General features: G+C 45.1%; 1 protein-coding gene across 2 annotated transcripts in view; it reads left to right on the top strand.

Annotated features, from left to right (window-relative positions):
• The window catches only part of DNAH11 (dynein axonemal heavy chain 11), a 596,997-nt gene that overhangs the window by 56,578 nt on the left and 518,774 nt on the right, over positions 1 to 21,645 (top strand). Inside the window, exons 5-7 of one of the 2 annotated variants that reach the window (XM_033930891.1) lie at positions 1,123 to 1,309; positions 5,156 to 5,255; positions 7,971 to 8,182. In XM_033930891.1, coding sequence (XP_033786782.1) covers positions 1,123 to 1,309; positions 5,156 to 5,255; positions 7,971 to 8,182 — 499 coding nt within the window. Of the gene's footprint in view, positions 1 to 1,122; positions 1,310 to 5,155; positions 5,256 to 7,970; positions 8,183 to 21,645 lie in introns of those variants that run through there. The other variant, XM_033930892.1, reaches the window with a different exon arrangement.

Raw genomic sequence — 21,645 nt, 5'->3', positions numbered from 1 at the left:
ACCAGTAACGTTACCGCTGTGAGGGGGTAATGGGGGGGAAGCCCCCCAGTAAATGTAGAAGTTCTTGTGCTCCCGTTTGGGGGGTTTGAAGGGGTGAACCCCCCCAAGTACACTAAAAACTTCCGTTTTCCATTAAGTTTTCGGAGTTTAGGAGTTTATCAGTGTAGTGTGGAGGTTCCCCCTCACACACCACCCCCCAACGGGAGCGCGAGGATTCATACATGTAGTGGAGGGGTTCCACCCCACCCCCCTCACAGTGCTAACGTTATGGGTTTAAAGCGGCAAGACCGGCGGTGTGCCTACGTCCTGCATGCGATTGTCGGCGCGTCTTTGTTGGAGAGCTTTTGTCTTGTGCTCAATTGGGTTACCATTCTCACGACCTGCCCACCTCTCCTAGTTGGCTTCTTAGCTTTTTTACTGAACTGATGGTTCTATGATCCAGTATCGGGTGGGAAGGCATCAACACCGGTACACGATATGGGCACTGCCAAAAGTTTTAAAGTGACAATGTACTTGGTAATGTTCATACCGGGTTCCGTGGATGACATTATCCACATGCAAGAATATATGCCTGTTGTCCTCAGAGAACATCTGTTACAGGTAAGTATCTTTACTATATATCCTCATTATGAATCAGACCAATAGACTAGATTAATAAATTGAAGGACATTTTAAAGCATCTGTTATACTTGTATCTATTAACATCTTTTTTGGGCCATTGGATTTGCATCTTAGTAAAATATATTTATGAAACATTTGTTAATATGTTTGTGTGTACATTGTAACCCACATAGATTGGTGTGATGTGCGAGATAAAAGTTTTTAAAATAAATAAATAAATTCTGTCCTTTCTCAGGCTTTCTCTGCTATGCCATTTGCCTTTTACATCTGCAGAGGCTGTTCCTTTTCTATTTTTGATAACACTTTTTTTCCAATGCATGTAAAAGGCCATACTGTAATTTACTTAGTCCTGTACCAATACTGCAAGTTGCTCAATCACTTTTTTGACTTGCCATTGATGTTCTGTATTATCTGACAATTCTATAACAAATTGTCTCCTGTGTGTTTTTCTTTTTGCCAACCTGTTGTTGTTTTATATAAAACTGGCTTTCATTCTTCCAGGCAGGAGTATGATAGGATAATTCTCCATGCATTTGAGTCTGTGATAATTCAGTGGGCTCAGCAGATAAGAGACATTGTAAGAAAAGATTCTTCACAGCTACTGTATCAGGGACACCATCTGGGTCCTGAAACTGAGCTCAACTTCTGGGAAACCAGAAAAGACAACCTCTTAAATATATATGAACAGGTGAGTTATTCTCAGGATTTTTAAAAACTCTTTATTTTTAATTTATCATGTAAATTTACAACAGCAACAGGGAGTAAACAATCCCCATAACAAAGGAAAAAGAAGAGATCAGTGCACATAGTTTCATCAATGCACCAATCTAACACAAAATCCCCTCCAACCCCCAAATATAAAGAAAAATAGTCACAATAAATGGGTCTTTCATCATTGAAAAGCCCCCTCATCACTGTTTAGAAAGAGGGTTCATGTTATATTTCAGTGAAGTCATTTAGATCATCTTGTACTAGCTATCCAATTTCTTCACTGTCAGTCGCAAGGGTGGATAAACCTGTTGCTTCTAACAAAACCCTTTTCCATTGCAAATGCAGGCAGTGTCTCACTTCCGGCTCACCACACAATTGTTTCCCACATACTCACCTTTATAGGACCCCCAGGGACCCCTGAAGAAGACTTTTTGTCGAAACGCGGACCGTGCTGGGTCCTGTATCCCTAGCGGACTAGGTACTTTAAGGCTTTTATGTGGATGAATTTATTTTTATGTGGATGATTTCAGTGTACCTTTGGAACTTTGACACTTTCAAATAAAGTCCATTTAGGAACATTGTCACTCCACAGAGTTTTTTTTTTTGTTTTCTCTGGATTTTCTTCTTTGTGGATATTTCGGGGTCAATTCCTTTTGTTTTTTGCTTCTAACAAAATGCCAAAGTCAAACATGCTGCCATCGTGGTCAAACATAACAGCAAATCTTCACCCTTGTCCAATCCTGGTAAAGGAATAGTCAGGAAGGCAAAAACCTGCAAGAGAAACCAAAATTAAGTCCAATGCCAAAAGGGGCTGGCCAAAGGTCATCCCCGACACATATGAAAATATGTATCAGGTAGTCTACAACCTCTCCAGCACCCTTTCCAGAAAATCCGTACAGTTTCACTACGGTCATATACCATTGACGCAATACTTTGTAGCCATTTTCAACAATAACTGTTGATCACCCCAAAGACCTTATTCTCCCAAGATGCTCTCCCAATCAGCCCTTGAGAATATTCTCCTCAGGTCCACCTCCCAAGCACACACATCTGAGAGTTGTCTCCCTCACAGAATTAAGACCGTGAAAGGTTTTATAAGTCATCCCCTTCTGTAATGTTGGGCCAGCAATTGTTCAAATGTAGATTTCCCTTTCATAAAGTCTTCCAAAATAGCAGCAGTTTGCAGATGTGTTGAAGATAGGAATACAAATCCTTAGAGAGCAACCCATACTTCTGATGTAGCTCCCCAAAAGCAAGCATTCTCTTCCCTAAAGAATCCAATACCTGCCTCCACCCTCCCTGCTCCCTCAAGTCGCCCATTGATAAAATACATCCTGCTCCCTCCATAGATCAAATTCAACATTAAATCATAAGGGTGTATACTGGGAATATTTTTCCTCCTCAAGCAGCCCAAGATTCAGTTGCACTCAAATGTACATAGTAAAATGGCTAAAAGAACCTGTAATATTTTGTATGATCTGGGTCCCGGGTTCTGGCCTCAGAAGCAGTAGGAAGTAAAATAATGATACAACAACTAGGTGGTGCAAAAAGTATATTTTTGGTATAGAAAAGAGGCTTATTATTACAAAGATATAATATTTAGCAGAGACATGTCATAGAGCTGTTTCTTTGCTTCTGCTTTCTGGTATGTATAAGAAGAAAGTGTGTCTGAGGAGTAGTGTGGATATGTATGTCTGTATGTGTATGTCTCTTCCTTTGTTCTGGGTAAGTCTAGTATTTATATCTTTTTCCTCTCATCCAGTATCTTCTGTAACACCTATTGGAATTTCTTTGATCTACTATCTCCTAATTGGCAAGGAGCTGTGACCCTTTGAAAAAATGGTTCTCAGAGACATGGAGCTAGATGCACTAAAGTCAGTGATCGTCTTAACGATCATCACAAAACCAGCTTTGATTGGTTTATCGACAATCACATTTGTCAACATGATGCAGAAAATGACTCACCGTGTGGTTTTCTGCACAATCACCCATTCTTTTATCTGACCATGCAAATAAGCTCATTAATATTGAAATGCCATGTAAACTAGCAGGTTCCCTTCAGGTGTCTGGAGAATAGAGAGCTGGTCTGGTTTTTGTAGTTTCCCAATATTTATAACATACCAAACCTTTTTTTTAATGGACACAGATGCTGTGTGTGTGTATTACACATGCACAATATCTGCCCCATTAAAAAAAAGAAAAAAGCTCCCCCAACAATGACGGCCCTCCCCTGACGCACTAGGGACTGCCACCCCCCCCAAAACACAGCAGCGAAAATGGCAAGATGGATGCCCACTTCCTCCTTCCATCTTGACCCCCCCTTCTGGCAAGAAAAATTTGACAGGAGGGATGCCCACTCTCTTCTGCCAACGGAGGCCCCCTGCGCCATCCCCCCCCCCAAAAAAAAGGTCAGGATGGACGCCTCCTCAGAGAGCAGGAGGGAGACTTTATCCCTCCATCTCCAAGGCCTGCTGATCCAAAACGGCATGCCTTTCTCTCCTCGGTGCATCATGTTATGCTTGGAGATGGACCTAAGGCTCTGGAGCCTTAGGTGTATGAGCCAATCAGGGCCTTAGGCTTGGGGGTGGGGGGAGGTGCAGGGGAGCATACGGTGGCAGGAGTGAGTAGGCATCCCTCATGCCATTTTTTTTGGGGGGGGAGAAGGGAGGGGATGGTTTGGGGGTGCTCCATTGGCAGCAGGGAGTGTGCATTCCTCCTACCATTTTTTCTCGTGCCGGGGGGGGGGGCAGCATGGCAGGAAGGAGTGGGTATCCCTCCTGCCATTTTCACTGCCAGGTGATGTCGGGGAGGGCCATCATCAACGGGGGGGTGGGGCGTTTTTCTTTCTTTTTTTTTTTTTTTAAATGAGAGATATTGTGCATGTGTAACATACCCACAGCACCTGTCCATTTAAAAAAAAAAAAAAGGTTTTCTGCCCTGGTTGAGTGCCAGGAGGCTGCTTTGGGGCTTCCCCTGCCGACTGCACATGTGTGAGAGTTGCTCTCACAGTAGGTTAGAATGGCTTACCATGGGATGTGTTTATGAGCTACTCATGCACTAAATAAGTGCTCACGTGGTAGTCTTTATTAATTCACTCAAGCTCCTATACTTAAATACACAAACAGTTGTTACTTTGTTTTCATCTGAATAGTTAAAATATTTTTCTTTTCATTATGGAGTATGTCAGTGATAGAAATATTCTTTTACATAATGTACAAATGACATGAAGGAATGTCAGGTATTACATAGTTTGCAGGCTCGCAATCACCAGAATATTCAAACCTTTACTGGATTCAAAATACTTATAGCTTAATTAATGCTGGGTTTTACTAAACGACAGTAGAAGTTTTTACCGTGCGCCGGTGAGGTAAATGCTCCAGTGCTCATAAAATTCCTATGAGTGTCAGAGCATGTATCTTGATGGCCCATGGTAGAATGCTCTACCGCCGTTTAATAAAAGGAGCCTAAGTCTATTAAAAATATTTTTCCTTTGTGAAACAAGAATATTCTGCATATTTCTGTTTGCTATGCAGAGAAACATGTCAAACCCACCTCTTTCTATATTTGCCAAGTAACATTAACAAGGGGAAATTTCTGTCAGGCTAATTGATGAAATAAATTTCATTGTCAAACGGTAAGCATTAATCTTTTTGAAAAAAATGAGGTAACTAATATGCAGGTCTCTTAACTGCTATATGTTGATTGTAGTGTTTTGTTAGTTGTAATGGTAGATGAATAATGAAATTAGGTTCTTGGACATTAATTTTTTATAGGGTGGAAAGCAAATTTTTCATCCTTACGTAAAATTATTTTGCCGTTCTAGCTCCAGGCTCCAATTATTCAGGAAATGGCTAAATCACTAGAGGACAAGAAAAGTAGCTATTACCCCACATTCAAGAACATTTTCAAGGAAGTAGAAAATGGTAAAAATGCCTTTTTCCCACTATTCTCTATTTTGTTGGGTTATATATGTGACAAAGGGTTTGTAATGCAGTACATTACTGCAGCGATTTGGAGTTTGTTTTTTTTAAGGAAATAATTTAATATTTTCCTTTTCTTCCCCTAGAGCAGTGTATTGCAAACTGTGTGTCGTGGCACACTAGTATGCCTCCTGAGATTTCAGGTGTGCCATGAGACGCTGGGGAGAAGGAGAGGCACTGGCTGACTGCCTACAAGACGTGCCTCTTGTAGTGAGAGGCACATCATGTAGGCAATCAGCCGACGCTTATACTCTCTGTGCGTCTTCCCTGCCGGCACCCCCCATTGGCGGCTCAGAGCCCGCCTGGAGGACCTTTGTTCATGTGTGTGATGTCATCATGGCGATGTCCACGCACTTCCAGATGCTTCAAGCCGCCGCCACTACGTTTAGTGTGCCACAGCTTGACAACGTGTACGGGACACTACCCTAGAGCATTGTGTGGCATCACTGAAGGCTTAGAATCCTTGACTATGATTCAATCAAAAGCAGTCTCTTTCCTTATGTCTACCAGCTTCTTTGCTTCTCCTCTGCTTCTCCTTCGTAGATCTGATAGTTTCCTCTTCCTTCTGTGCCATTCAGTTTTCTGCATCTCAAGTGACACTGCCTTGGAATGACTGCCTCCTGTAGTCTGTGGCTAAATCAGTTGCTTAGGCAACAGCACCCAAGCTATGATGTGAGCTAACTAGTAGGCACAATCCATCTTTCCTTTGCTTTCCAGAAGACCTTAGGCATCCAGAAGCTTCTGCCTCATGATCAACAAAATGGGCCATCTTCAAGTGCAGTATGCAAGGGCCTACTTAGGACAGGGACTCCAGAGTACATAAGAACATAAGAAGTTGCCTCCGCTGAGGCAGACCAGAGGTCCATCTCGCCCAGCGGTCTGCTCCCGCGGCGGCCATCAGGCCTATTACCTGAGCAGTGGTTCCTGATTAATTTTATAACTTGCCTCTATTTCTATCCCTATAACCTACCTCTACTCCTATCCCTATAACCTCCTATCTGTACCCCTCAATCCCTTTGTCCTCCAGGTACCTATCCAAACCTTCTTTGAAGCCCTGTAGCGTGCTCCTGCCTATCACAGCCTCCGGAAGCGCGTTCCATGTATCCACCACCCTCTGGGTGAAAAAGAACTTCCTGGCGTTTGTTCTAAACCTTTCCCCTTTCAATTCCTCTGAGTGCCCCTTGTACTTGCCCCATAATTTGAAAAATCTGTCCCTGTCTACTTTTTCTATGCCCTTCATGATCTTGAAGGTTTCTATCATGTCTCCTCTAAGTCTCCGCTTCTCCAGGGAGAACAGCCCCAATTTTTTCAGTCTGTCAGTATATGAGAGATTTTCCATACCCTTTATTAGCTTAGTTACTCTTCTCTGGACTCCCTCAAGTACTGTCATGTCCTTCTTGAGGTACGGCGACCAGTACTTGACACAGTACTCCAGATGCGGGCGCACCATTGCACAATACAGTGGCAGGATGACTTCCTTCGTCCTGGTCGTGATACCCTTCTTAATGATACCCAACATTTTGTTTGTTTTCCTTGAGGCTGTGGCGCACTGCGCCGACGCCTTCAGTGTTGCGTCTACCATCACTCCCAGGTCTCTTTCAAGGTTGCTTACCCCTAGCGGTTGTCCCCCCATCTTGTAAGTGAACATCGGGTTCTTTTTCCCTACATGCATGACCTTGCATTTTCCTATGTTGAAGCTCATTTGCCACTTTTTGGCCCACTCTTCCAGCGTTGTCAGATCTTTCTGGAGATCTTCGCAGTCATCCATGGTTTTGACCCTGCTGTATAGTTTGGTGTCATCCGCAAATTTAATAACCTCACATTTTGTTCCCATCTCTAGGTCGTTAATAAATATATTAAACAGGAGCGGTTCCAGCACCGACCCCTGCGGAACTCCGCTAGTGACCCATTGCCAGTCTGAGTAATGGCCCTTTATTCCAACCCTCTGTTTCCTGCCCGCCAGCCAGTTTTTGATCCATCGGTGGACCTCCCCTTGCACCCCGTGGTCCCATAGCTTCCTTAGCAGTCTTTCGTGTGGTACCTTGTCGAAGAGTGAGATAATAAAATTTGCGGACGACACCAAACTATTTAGTGGAGCTCGGACAAAGGAGGACTGTGAAAAATTGCAAAGGACTTGGACAAATTAGGGGAATGGGCAGAGAGATGGCAGATGAAGTTCAATGTTCAGAAGTGTAAAGTATTGCATGTGTGAATCAGAAACCCAAGGCACAGCTATACGATTGGAGGGATGTTATTGAATGAGAGTACCCAAGAAAGGGACTTGGGGGTAATGGTGGACATGACAATGAAGCCGACGGCACAGTGCGCAGCGGCCGCTAAGAGAGCGAATGGCTTCCTTAATTTGGGGGGAGAGAGGGTGCTGTTTGGATTCAGGAGAAGGGAGAGAAGAATGTCAGACGCCACTGAGGAGGGAAGAAGGGGAGAAATGCTTGATTATAAGCCCCCCTCTTTTTTAGGGGAAAAAGTTATCTTCAGATTTATATTCAGATGAGTTTAAATTTGAGTATATACGGTAATCAATAAAAAGAAAACCATTATGATTTTAGTCCTTTCATAAAAAATTCTTATTTGCATTTTTGATTTAATTTTTTTACTTCATATCCAATTTTCTAAATTCTGTTTCTTCTTTTTCTCAAGCGTTTATTGAAGCTGAAAATGTTGAGTTGTATCTGAGACCACTGAGACGTCATATTGAGTTTCTTCAGGAGACTGAATTCCCACAGATGAACACTTTAATTCCACCTTTGTTGCACACCATTTGCCTGATTTGGAGTCACTCCAAGTTTTACAGCATTCCTGCGTGGATTATAGTTCTTCTGCTCAAGTTTTGCAACCTGATCATTGACCAGGTAGCCAAGAGTGGGACTTGCAATGTTCAATCCTCAGTAAATAAGTACAAGTCAGTATATATTTATATTAGCAGTAAGAGATGGCATTCCTTAAAGTTAGCTTTGTGTAACAAAATTGCTTTGATAGTGTGTTTTATTTGTTTTACTGTCAGTTCCTGACATTGCTGTGATGGTCAATTATGCAATTGTAATCCATTTAGTCGAACTTTGAAGGTACTAGCTTTGTTGTAAATGAAATATGTGGTTCTTTGTCTAAAGATGAAAAGGTATTCTTTAGAAATACAGTACAGCAGAGCTTTGTGAAGTGCATTTTTGGAGAGAGATTATTTTAAATTTTTTTTTTTCTGATCAATTAAACGGTAGCTATTCTCTTCATCAAGCCACAAAATTGTGGTGATGAAATGTACTGTATTAAAAGGGAAGAGATACGATATTCTCAGACTACTAATCACCCTTCGTTCTTTTTTTTTTTTTTTTTATTAAGTTATTGTACTAGATATGCAGTATTTTTTCATAATCAGTCTGAGCTGTCACTATTGGCAAAATAATTCAGAAGATGAGTGTATGCTGAAGACGATATTACATTGCACGTAAACTGTATTTTACCTTCATATGTAGAATAAATATGCAAATTGATCTGTTGCTGGCATTTGAGAATTACTTACTGAAATGTATTCATGACTTTGTCAATCAGCACTATCTAGCTGCCCTCTTTCACAGTGTCTCACATCAAAGTAATTACCTGACATAGAAAAAATGCAATAAAAAGAAATAAAACAAAAGAGAGGAAAATAAGGCAATACCTTTTTTTCGACTAGCAGTACATTTTTGACAAGCTTTTGATGGCAGAGCCGTCTTCTTCAGGTTGGTTATGAGCAAGAGATGATTATATCAAAATATGTATATATTGTGGAACATGAGAAGCATTCTGATGACAGTTTCAAGGGAAAGGTAGGGGTTGTGGGGCAGAGGGTAGGCAAATACATATGTTGTATATCAAAGGCTGCAGCTTTCTTAACAGTGCTAGATATAGACAGACTTAAGACCATTTTGTAAGATCTAAGCAAGTCAAACGGTGTCCAACTTCAGTTGCTAAATACCAGGCTCAGGTTCGATTTATTTGATATACTGCAAATATAAACATAGTAAAATCTAAGCAGTTTACAAATTGAATTAAGAGAGAGGGAGGACATGCACAGCAACATAAGCAAAATAACGACATTACAAAAACATACAGAAACATGAAGGTAAATGGGGAAGGAAAGATTTATTGCAGGTTTCTGGGTCTCGCTACATCTTGGTAGAACCGATGTTTCAGGAAAGGTTCACAATATAAGGACAATGGGGCAAGGGACTTACAAAAAGGAGGGGAATGTAAAAGTAGTCTCCATTTTAAAATTCAGTCGTAAGAAGTTTCATATTTCAAGTTTTATTTTAATTTGATGAATCGCTTATTTAGATTTACTAAGCGAGTTACAACATTAATAAAAAAAATATAAACATATCATTTAAAATTTAAAAATGATGGGTTAGACCGACAGACATGCAGACTAATCAATATACAAGGTAAGGAGGGATAGAACTACAATTCAATGCTTTAAAGTACAGAAAAGAACCATAGATGGAAAGAACATTAGGGAGGGAAAAGTAGAAACCTGGAAGTAAAATCAAGGAGAAGTGTCTAAGTCATAGACTATACCAAGCAAAATAGGCTATAGCTATACTTCTGGCTAGACCAATCAAACCAGCATCTCACCAAAGTCTCTCATATGACCTTTGCAAGTAATACCTTGGTATCTCAAGTTTCTCCAAGTACAAGCAGCATAATATTCTCATGTAACATCATCTACATAGCCCAGTACAGACACTGCCAGTTGCACTGTCACTTTAAATCTTTAGGCAGTGCCCACATTTTACGTGTCTTGACTGATGGCACACCAGGACAGACAGTTCTAAATTTTCTGTGAAGCCAAGAAGTTGTGTCTTCAGTTTTTTTCTCAGCGCATCAAACTTTGAAGTCTTTTGTGCCTGCCTTATTTTATTCATAATTTTTAATTTTTATTTTCAGTTTGGCTATATTCTGTCAATTTAAAAATTTTTGGCCTTCAAGCCACTTCGAGGGAGTGTCAACATTTTTAAATATATTTTTCACTTGAGGTCCCCAGGCCATAGACACAAAAGACACAAAAATGCCCAGTGAAGAACTGAATAGACACTGAGTGAATCTAATATAATAAAATGATAGGCCGCGCATGCGCATTAAAAAATCGTGTTCCCTGATCCCGTCGCGGAAAAACGAGTGCGCATGCACACCTACAACGTCACCACAGCCTGCTCTCCACCTCGCACCGCTGCAGGCCCCACACTCGCAACTCACACTTCCATAGCAAAGCAGCAGATGAATCCAGACTAGTGGGTATAGCTCACATCGACCAGCAGGTGGAGATAGAGAACTGATTAACAGTTGGCCTTAAAGCCTGGTGTTCCGTCTGTTGATTCAGTTTTGCTCTATCTCCCAGCAGGGACTGAGCTAGCCCTCTAGCTCTTGGATTCTGATGCTGACGGAGATATTGGTGTTCGGTGGACTTCCTCTGTTGAGACTCTGTCTCTTCAGTAGGATAGGGGTGCCTGGCTGAGTGGTGCCGGCTTTAGGAGTTACACCTGGGCCCCCCCAGGTCCCTACTCCACCCTCCCCTCCGGGTGATTGAGGGTTTTGTTTGTCCTGCAGGAGTCTTCTTTCTTTCTCCATTCCAGTAAAAAAAAAAAAAAAAGACTCGACTTCCTGTTTCTGGCTGAGCTTGGCCATCTGTGCTTTGCTGGCAGTACACTTACCAGCTGTGTCCTGGCGTCTCGGATCGCGGGAGCAGAGGGGTGAGTGTTTTCCCTGCCTCGGGGCTTGGGTGTCGCGGGCCCGACTGTAGGGGCGGTTGGGGGCGGAGTCGGGAGTCGGCGGCGTTTGCCGCGTGTGAAAAAAAAAAAAAAAAAAAAGCAGCCGCGCTGAAAACGCGGCATGGCAACGGAGGCCGGTCAGAGGTGTTCGCGCTGTGGAGCGCGCAGGACACCGTCGGGCCTTTGCTCGGCCGAGTGTGAGCTGGCTCTGGCTGAAGGGGCTTTGTTGCAGGCGTGTGAAATAGCGATTTCCCGGGTCACAGAGGCACGGGACACTTCCCCGGCTCGCAAAGGTGAGTCAGAGCGGCGAGGCTCTTCCGGAGCAGGGGGAAGTTCAGCGGCGGTGGGGGAGGCGGGAGCAATGGCGGAAGTCGCGGCCCCGCTCCCCGGCCCGGAGCAGGGCGTTTCGGCGGCCCTTCAGTGGGGCTCTTTTTCGCCGGAATTTGTAATGTTGATGCACAGGGCATTTTTGTTACAGGGGGCGCAGCCCGCCCCGCCGGTGCCAGTGATCAAGGTGTCCCTTCCGGTGCCCTCAACGTCGGCGGTGGTGCCTGAGGAGACAGGCAAACCTGCTGAGGGCACGGTGGGGTCGCCAGCAAGGGCGCTGGGCGCAAAGAAGCGCAGGCTCGTGGCCGTGGAGGCCGAGGATACTCTGCCTAGATCCCCTTTTTCTCTTCCAGACTCGTTGGAGGAGGGGGAGGTCCTGGATTGGGATGCAGGGGATCCCCCGGGTCAAGAAGGGGATGACCCGGCCGCGCTTAGGTTATTTCATAGGGAAGAATTGTCTTCCTTGATTTCAAAGGCTTTACAGGGGCTGAATATTTCTCAGGCTGATACGGTCGTAGCAGGTAATCCCCTGATGGCGGGCACACGGAGACCTCCGAAGTCTTTTCCGGTGCATGAAGCCATGCAGGAGCTGATCTCGGCGCAATGGGATACGCCGGAAGCCAGTTTAAGGGTGGCAAAAGCCATGCGGCTTTTGTATCCGGTTGACCCGGCTGAACTGGATAAGTTTAGATTGCCCCGGGTGGATGCTTTGGTGGCCGCGGTAACCAAACGGACTACCTTACCGGTGGAGGGGGGAGTGACGTTGAAGGATGCGCAGGATAGGAAGATTGAATCTTCCTTAAAGATGTCCTTTGAGGTCGCGGCACTGACCTTACAGGCCGCCATATGCAGTTCTTATGCGGCACGAGCTTGTCTGCAGTGGTCGCAAGTGGTGTCAGATAATTTAACGGAGTCTGGTGGTCCTGTCCATGCGGAGCTGGCAGATTTGGAGTCCGGCTTGGCTTATTTGGCAGACTCTTTATATGATATTGTTAGGGCGTCGGCGAAGCAGATGTCTCTTTCAGTGGTATCTCGCAGATCCCTATGGCTACGGCATTGGGCGGCAGATGCTGCTTCCAAGCTTCGGCTGGTACGGCTCCCTTTTAAAGGGGGTTTCTTGTTTGGAGATGAGTTAGATAAACTGGTGAAAGATTTTGGGGATACCAAAACTCAGCGTTTACCGGAGGATAGGGCTAGGCCCCCGGTAAGGCCCTCAGCAGCGAGACCGCGCTTCAGGGATGTGCGGAGATCCAGGTCAGGTAAGCCTTTCTTCAGATCGGCTGCTGCTGCGTCCTCTGCTTCGAAACCACGGTTTCAGCAGAGGGGGTCCTTTCGTACGACGAGACCCTCGTCGGGGCAGTCCACACGTACCCCAGCCTCTCGCACTCCACAATGACGGGGGCGTGGCTCCCTCCGCCTTTCCCTTAGGGGGCCGGCTTTCGGAGTTCCGGGCGGAGTGGGCCACGATCACGTCAGATCAGTGGGTGTTGGACATTGTCCAAGAAGGGTACAAGTTAGAGTTCGCCTCGCCCGTCGTAGATTCTTTCTTGGTGTCCCCGTGCAATGGGGCGGCCAAGGGAGCCGCGGTCCGGTTGACTCTGCAGGGGCTGCTCGAGCTAGGGGCAGTGGTGCCGGTGCCCCCGGAAGAGGTGGGCACCGGTATATATTCCCTTTACTTCATTGTGCCAAAGAAGGGGGGGTCCTTCAGGCCGGTGCTGGATCTCAAAAGAGTCAACAGATTTCTCAGTGTTCGCCATTTCCGGATGGAGACAGTGCGCTCGGTTATTGCGGCTGTGCGACCGGGAGAGTTCCTCACGTCCCTCGATCTCAAGGAGGCATACCTCCACATTCCAATCTGGCCTCCGCATCAGCGGTATCTGCGGTTTGCGATTCTGGGCCAGCATTATCAGTTTCGGGCAATGCCCTTTGGCTTGGCAACGGCACCCCGCACCTTTTCCAAGGTCATGGTGGTGGTAGCCGCCTTCCTCCGCAGGGAAGGGATTCGGGTACACCCTTACCTAGACGACTGGTTAATCCGCGCCTCGTCCAGACAGGAGAGTGCGGCGGTTACTCAGCGAGTGATTTCTCTCCTACAGTCGTTGGGGTGGATTGTCAACTTTCCCAAAAGTTTTCTGTCCCCATCGCAGTCGTTGGTGCATCTGGGGGTGCAGTTCGACACGGCTCTGGGGAAGGTGTTTCTACCCCGAGACCGGGGGGAGAAATTACAGGCTCAAATTCGCCTACTTCTCGGGACGGCCAGACCGCGAGCGTGGGATTATGTACAGGTGCTGGGTTCCATGGTGGCGACTCTAGAGGTGGTCCCCTGGGCGCGGCACCACATGAGGCCCTTGCAACAGTCTCTGCTCTCCCGCTGGTCTCCAGCTTCTCTGAACTACAATGTGCGTCTCCCATGGAGTCGTCGAGCAGCTCACAGCATGCAGTGGTGGCTCCACGAGTTGCATCTGTGGAAGGGCATGCCGTTGGCCACGCCGGACTGGATAGTGGTCACCACGGATGCCAGTCTGCAGGGTTGGGGGGCCCAATGCCTGCAGGCGTCAGTGCAGGGGAGGTGGTCCGTCCAGGAGGCCCAGTGGCCCATCAATTTGTTGGAGTTAAAGGCGGTCAGGCTGGCGCTGCTAGCTTTTCAGTCACTACTTCAGGACAAGCCGACCAGAGTCTTTTCGGACAGTGTCACGGCGGTCGCCTATGTCAATCGCCAAGGGGGCACCCGGAGTCCGCAGTTAGCAGAAGAGGCAAGAAAGTTGTTTCGATGGGCGGAGAGGCATGTGCCGCTTCTGTCGGCGGCTTACATTGCAGGTCACGAAAACGTGCAAGCGGACTTTCTCAGCAGAAATCTTCTGGATCCGGGAGAGTGGGAGTTGTCTCCTCGAGCGTTCAGCCAGCTAGTCCGGCGGTGGGGCTTGCCGGAGATGGATCTCATGGCCTCGTCCCGCAATGCGAAGGTGCCTCGGTTCTTCAGCAGACGCAAGACAGAGGGTTCGGAAGGGGTAGACGCGTTAGCTCTCCCATGGCCTCCGAATTCCCTTCTGTATGTATTCCCGCCGTGGCCCATGATAGGGCGAGTGTTACAGCGCATCTCTCGCTTTCGCGGCAGAGTCATCCTGGTGGCTCCGGATTGGCCGCGTCGGCCGTGGTACGCAGATCTGATTCAGCTTGCGGTAGGCGAGCGGGTGACGTTCCAGGTAACGCCGGACTTACTGTCTCAGGGGCCCATATGGATAGAAGATCCGGCCCGCTTTGGTCTTACGGCCTGGCTATTGAGCGGTCGAGGCTAAAAAAGAAGGGCTATTCAGAGAGGGTGATCGCCACTCTGCTTAAAGCCAAGAAACTTTCGACGTCAGCCTCCTATGCGAGAGTCTGGAAGATTTTTGAGGCATGGTGCGGTCACCAGGGAGTGGCGCCCTTTAAGGCTTCTCTGCCGGCTATTCTTGCTTTCCTGCAGGAAGGCGTGGAGAAAGGGTTAGCCTACAACTCTTTAAAGGTTCAGGTGGCGGCCATTGCCTGTTACAGGGGCCGGGTGGATCGCTCGGCTCTCGCGTCGCAGCCGGACGTGGTCCGTTTCCTCAAGGGGGTGAACCATATCCGCCCGCCGGTAAAGCGTATTTGTCCAGCGTGGGATCTGAAACTCGTCCTTGGGAAGTTGCAGGGGGCACCTTTTGAGCCCCTATCAGCGGCCACGTTGAAAGATGTCACACTGAAAACAGTTTTTTTGGTGGCGATGGCTTCAGCAAGGCGAGTCTCGGAGCTGCAGGCGCTTTCGTGCAGAGAACCCTTTTTGCGTTTTTCGGAGACGGGGGTGTCGGTGCGTACGGTGCCGTCCTTCCTGCCGAAGGTTATTTCTTCTTTTCATGTGAACCAGAGTTTGTTTCTGCCTTCCTTTCGGAGGGAGGATTGGGGGAAACGTTTTGGGTCTTTACGGCTGCTAGATGTACGCCGTATGCTTCTCCATTATTTGGAAGTGACGAATGATTTTCGTCGGTCGGACCATCTCTTTGTAGCTTTCGCGGGTAAAAACAAAGGGGGGGCGGCGTCTAAAGCGTCCATTGCGCGTTGGGTCAAGGACGCTATTGCTTCGGCGTATGTGTTGTCCGGGAAGAAGGTACCGGAGCACCTTCATGCTCATTCCACTCGGGCTTTGGCGGCCTCTTGGGCGGAGTCCGGGGGGATGTCTTTAGAGGAAATTTGCCGAGCGGCCACTTGGTCGTCGACAAATACTTTTTCACAGCATTATCGTTTAGATGTGGCGGCCCGGGCAGAGGCGAGTTTTGGCGCGGCAGTGCTGACAGAGGCGGCATTGGCGTCCCACCCAGTTTGAGTTTGCTTTGCTACATCCCACTAGTCTGGATTCATCTGCTGCTTTGCTATGGAAGGTAAAATTATGGTCTTACCTGTTAATTTTCTTTCCTTTAGAAGCAGCAGATGAATCCAGAGCCCCTCCCCAAAGGCACTGGTTGTGTGTAGGGTGTTTAGTTGATTAGGTTTGTTGGGGCTATGGTTGGTAAGTGTATTATTTCATTACTGAAAAAAAAAAAAAAAAAAAAAAGGAAGGTACATGAAAGATACATGGGCTCAGATTAAGAAGAGAAAGACACATTTTCTACTGGAATGGAGTTTTGTTGCGGCTCATTCTCCTTGCGGGATGCTTGGGCAGAGTGCATAACTGAATCAACAGACGGAACACCAGGCTTTAAGGCCAACTGTTAATCAGTTCTCTATCTCCACCTGCTGGTCGATGTGAGCTATACCCACTAGTCTGGATTCATCTGCTGCTTCTAAAGGAAAGAAAATTAACAGGTAAGACCATAATTTTACCATCCGCTGCAGCCTAGCAACTCCGACCACAACCTTCCCCCCTCAACCGCCTATGCCGGCTCAGGCTCCCGCCGCAGTGGAGGGACGAAAAAGCCTCTGACCCCGTGGGACTGAGACAGGACCGAAGGCAGGGCTGCTCACAATCCAGATGCACCACTGGCTCATCACTCCCCCCAACTTCCAGCGGCCGCCAAACAATGCCTTCCTCCCTGCCATGATCCTCAAGGCCTGAACTGGCACGGACGGTTTGAGAATGAGGGAGAGAACAACGCAGCCAGATGGACCGCGGGAAGGGAAAGGGGGGGGAGGAGGGTTTCGAGGGAGCCGGCTGGCCGCATAAATTATTTTAATTTGAAATCTGCCGCCGTCGCCGCGGCTCCTCTCTCATCTTCCGACATAATATAAGTGCAGCTCATGAGAGGAGCCGCGGCGGCGGCTTTGAAAACGGCTCCCTTAGATCTTCGCTGCATTTTTTTTTTTAAATTTAAAACTGCCGCCGTGGCTCCTATCACGATCCCGGCCTGTGTCAGAGAAGGCTTCCAACGCAGGCCAGATCGTGAGAGGAGCCGTATAGGCATCTTTAAACTTAAAAAAAAAAATCCAGCAAAGAACTAAGGGAGCCGTTTTATTTCCATGCTGCTATGAAGGAACAGGTGAGGGGGAGGGAAATGCTGATGCACAGGGAGCAGGCAGGGGGAGAGGGAAAGGGGCTGCTTTGAGGGTAGGGGTGTGCTGGGGGCACACAGCAGTCATGGGCAGGGGATCACAGAACAGGCAGGCATGGCTCAACAAGGGGAGAGGGAAAGGGGGCTACTTTGGGGTGAGGGGTTTCCTGGGCCAGACAGCAATCATAGGGGGGAAACAGAAGGGGGCCACGGAGCAGGCAGGCATGGCACAAAAGGGGGCAGGGGCATTGGGAAACGGGGCTGCTTTGGGGGGAAGGGTGTTCTGGGGGCACACACCAATCATGCCGGGGAAGAGAAGGGGGCCACAGAGAGATAGGCAGGCATGGCGCAATGGAGAAATACAGGCAGGCAGGGCGCAAGACAGAGACATAGACAGAAAGAATGACAGACAGACAGCAGAGAAAGGAAAAAAAAACCAGTCGTCTACTCTAGCACCTGTTGCACAGGGTGAGAACGAAAGAGATGCTGATGGATAGGGGGTTGAAGAAAAGGAACGGAGGACTAATGTTGGACAGGGGGAGTAGGAAAGAGGTGATGCTGGACAGGGGGGAGGTAAAACAAAGGGAGAAGAGCTGCTGCTGCATAAGGAGAGCAGTGAAGGGGTGGTGGTGGACACAGGGGAGGTAAAAGGAAGGGAAAATGGACAGGGGGAGCAGGCAAGGGGTGGTGATGGACAGCCAAGGAAAAAGAAATGCAGAAAGAAAAAAAGCGGCTAAGGAGAGAGAGAGAAAGAAATAAAGACAGACACACACACATATGTTCTAGCACCCGTTAATGTAACGGGCTTAAAGACTAGTAGAAAAATAAAATGCTTATATAACAAAGGTAGAAAAAAATTTTTATTTTGAATTTAATAGTTATGCATTTCTAAAAGTTGAAATATTCTATCTCTGATATTTTGCATTTCAGTTTCTATTTCTCTAAAACTACTGTACATGTAGAGTCTGACATTTTAAGGTTTTTTGTTAATTTTTTTTTGCCTTCATATTTCTATTACTGAACTGAGGTCCCTTAGTCACACACTCAAAACACAGCCACTCAACAAATGTGAAACAAGTTGTGGTATTTTGTGAACACGTACTGTCTGCATAGAGATCTTGTTGTAGCATAACATAACATAATAACAGATTTCTATACCGCATAACCCTTAGTTCAATGCGGTTTACAAAAGATTATGCTATGAGTGAATACAGAGATAATGTAGTCTATTTGTGTGTGTGTGTGGGGGGGGGGGGTTGCTTCTCCTTAGGTGGTGTTTTAGGACCTGGTGTAATATTTATTGTGCTGCTTTTTCATGCATAATGTTGTTCATTGAGTCCTAGGAGTTAGTGTGTTATTGTATGGTAAGTTTCTAAATGTGTGTTTTGCACAAGTTTGTCTATAGTGTTTTGCAGTAGAGGAATATGTCCTTACTTAGGTGACATCAAAACTTTAATTTTAGTTTGTCTTAACATTGGACATGTTTTACCCTGCAGGGAAGGTTGCTAGCAGAAGAAGTTGTGATCTAGGAGAGAGAAAGATGACCAGGCAGAGGGGACACAAACCACAGACAAGAGAGGTGCTGAAAGAGATGGAGAGTAGGTTCTGTTGGATTGGCAAAAGAGTGGCTGAGGGAAAGGGGATCATGGTAGAGAGAACATAAAGGTGAGAAGTGGAGGAAGGAGTAAGACTAGAAGAAAGTGAGATGAGAGAAGCTATAGAGAGAAACCATGGAGAGACAAATTATACATGGAAGAAGAAGAAATGATGATGACATGAGAACACTGGAAGAGAATCCTTAAAAGAAGGAACATCAGGACAGAGAAAAAAAACAAGATCAAGCAGAGACACAGGACTGAATTTAAACTACTGACACAAAGGTTGGAAATTATATTTAGTAGAGATTTCTTTCCCAGTTGGACTGGATAGAGGCAATGACTATATTTGCCCTTCTTCAAATCTGTTGTCACCAGAATTAATGTTATTTCTCTGGAAGGCCATGGGGGCAGCAGGATGGGATTGTACCAGTATTTGATGCTATAGTCTGAAAAATATCTTGAAAATTTTGCTTTTCCGAGACAGCTTTGAAATACAGAGACCATGATATGATCCCTCCTTCAATAATAATATGTTTTTTTTCTCAGTCTTCAGACCAATGGTACATAAAGTAATTGCAACCACTTTGTCCACAGGTAAAATTCCAAAATCCTGGAAAGAATCAATTATTGGACCTAGTCTGCATCCATCGATGATGAAACAAACTATTGGCCAGTCGCCAATCTTTTGTTCCTTCCCAAGCTTATAGAAAAAATGGCTTTCAAATCAAATCACAGACTTTATGGAAAAAACACAGGCACTACATCCTAACCAGACAGGTTTTAGATCTAACTACTCAATGGAGCATTCATTGATTGGATTGACAACCAGCATTCTATATTTTTTGGACCACCATAAGTCTATTCTGCTTATTTCTTTGGATATTTCTGCAGCTTTTGACACCATTGATCATTCTCTTCTCAATAGACTCGCTTCAGTAGGGATCTCCGACCTCACACTAGATTGATTTCACTCATACTTCATAGATTGCATGTCTAAAGTGAACTTCACAATTCAACCTCCACATCCTTCCCTAATACTTTTGGAATACCGCAGGGCTCGATTCTATCACCTCTTTTCAATAGTTTCCTAGCTTCTCTAATGACACTTGGCCAATCAATTGGATTTACAATATATTCTTATGCAGATGACATACAACTCCTACATCCACTTGATACTAATAACCCTGAAGACATAATCACAATAAATTCAAAACTTGAACAAAATCAGTATGTTGGCCGTAAACTTCACTAAAACAAAAATAATGTTATTCCCATGGAAAAATGGTCTCACTTTCATAGATCCAATAAAGCTAAACAATTCTGTTGTACAAATGGTAACAACTGTTAAAATCCTAGGAGTAGTAATAGACCAGAAGCTATGCTATGACCAGATCAGTGCAGTAGTTAAAAATTGCTTTTGGAAACTATGGATGATCAGATCTATATCAAAGGTCTTAGAACCTGCTGCCCTTAATATCTTAGTTCACTCCCTGATTATTTCTAAACTTGACTACTGCAATTCCCCTTATAAAGGCATATCCCAAAAGGAAATAAGGTGTCTGCAAATAATCCAAAATCAGAGATAATTGGTAGTGAGGTAAATGCTCTCAAAATATACAAAATAGAGAGGTCAAAATCGATAACAAAAGTGTAACAGGAACCAAGATTTCTCAATATATGAAAGTCAAAAATGGATCTTAAATATAGGTATTAAGAAGTGAGGTAATACAATTTTCACATACACTCAGAATTGTGTAATCTGACCAAGAGCCTTGGCTCCTATAGCCGAACCCACCGTCCCATCACTGTGTATGACTTTAATGCAAATTAATAGTAAATAAGGCAACATGCTCTTTGAATGCTAACACACCTTAAAGCTAAGTGGAGTGGTTTTTCCTCTTATTGCCATTGAGAACAAATCTAGCATTCAAAGAGCATGTTGCCTTATATACTATTATTTTGCATTAAAGTCATACACAGTGATGGGATGGTGGGCTCTTGGTCGGATTACACAATTCTGAGTGTATGTGAAAATTGTATTACCTCACTTCTTAATACCTATATTTAAGATCCATTTTTGACTTTCATATATTGAGAAGTCTTGGTTCCTGTCACACTGCAAATAATCCAAAACACAGCAATAAAAATCATTACAAATTCAAAGAAATTTGACCATGTCACGCCACTCCTAAAAAAAAAGCTCATATCAGTTCCTCACAGAATTCCTTACAAACTAGCCATCCTAACATTTAAATTCGACAGACAAAATTACCAATATTTTTAGACAAGCTTCTTATTCCACGTTACTCCAAAGACTCTTAAGATCTACAAACCAGCAACTCCTTACAATTCCTTCTTTAAAGCTTGTAAATACGAGGCAAACAAAATCTTCTCAGTTACAGCTCCCCAGCAATGGAATTACTTACCAATTCTTCTTAGAAAAGAAACAGTATTAGAAAGATTTAAAAATTCCCTCAAAAGCTTCCTTTACACTGACGCATTTGAAAAATAATTAAGACCAAACCAACAGGTAAACATTACTCTATATCGGGGGTAGGGAACTCCAATCCTCAGAGCCGTATTCCAGTTGGGTTTTCAGGATTTCCCCAATGAATATGCATGAGATCTATTTGCATGCACTGCTTTCAATGCATATTCATTGGGGAAATCCTGAAAACCCGACTGGAATACGGCTCTCAAGGACCGGAGTTCCCTACCCTGCTCTATATGATCATTATCCTGTGACGTTTATAAATTAGTCTTTTTAGGCAATGCCTTATCCCTCCCCTTAATGTTTTTCCCTTATTTGTTTCTCTTTTTTAACAAAATTGTAGTTCTACCCTTTTACCAAAATTTCAAGTTAGTTTTGGTTTATGTCTGTCTCATATATGTTTCTATATGCCTATTTTATTAATGTAAATCGCTTTGAAATTTTTTTATAAGCGTTTTATCAAATTTTAAATAAAACTTGGAAACTTGGATGAATCTCAAATTGAAAGGGGAATAGAAAGTAACACCATCTCCCCTTTTTCACAAAAATCATTCCCTTGTTATGGGAGTCATTCCTTGATGGGAGACAGTGGTGATTAACTAAGTGGGCTCATTATTCTGTATTGTCCCAAGCAAATAGCATAGCAGCAGGAAGAGGTTT

The sequence above is a fragment of the Geotrypetes seraphini genome, chromosome 2 (genome assembly GCF_902459505.1).
Source record: "Geotrypetes seraphini chromosome 2, aGeoSer1.1, whole genome shotgun sequence".
In the NCBI taxonomy this organism is placed as follows: domain Eukaryota; kingdom Metazoa; phylum Chordata; class Amphibia; order Gymnophiona; family Dermophiidae; genus Geotrypetes; species Geotrypetes seraphini.
The sequence above is the reverse complement of the archived record's forward strand: the minus strand, read 5'-3'. Positions and strand labels throughout refer to the sequence as shown.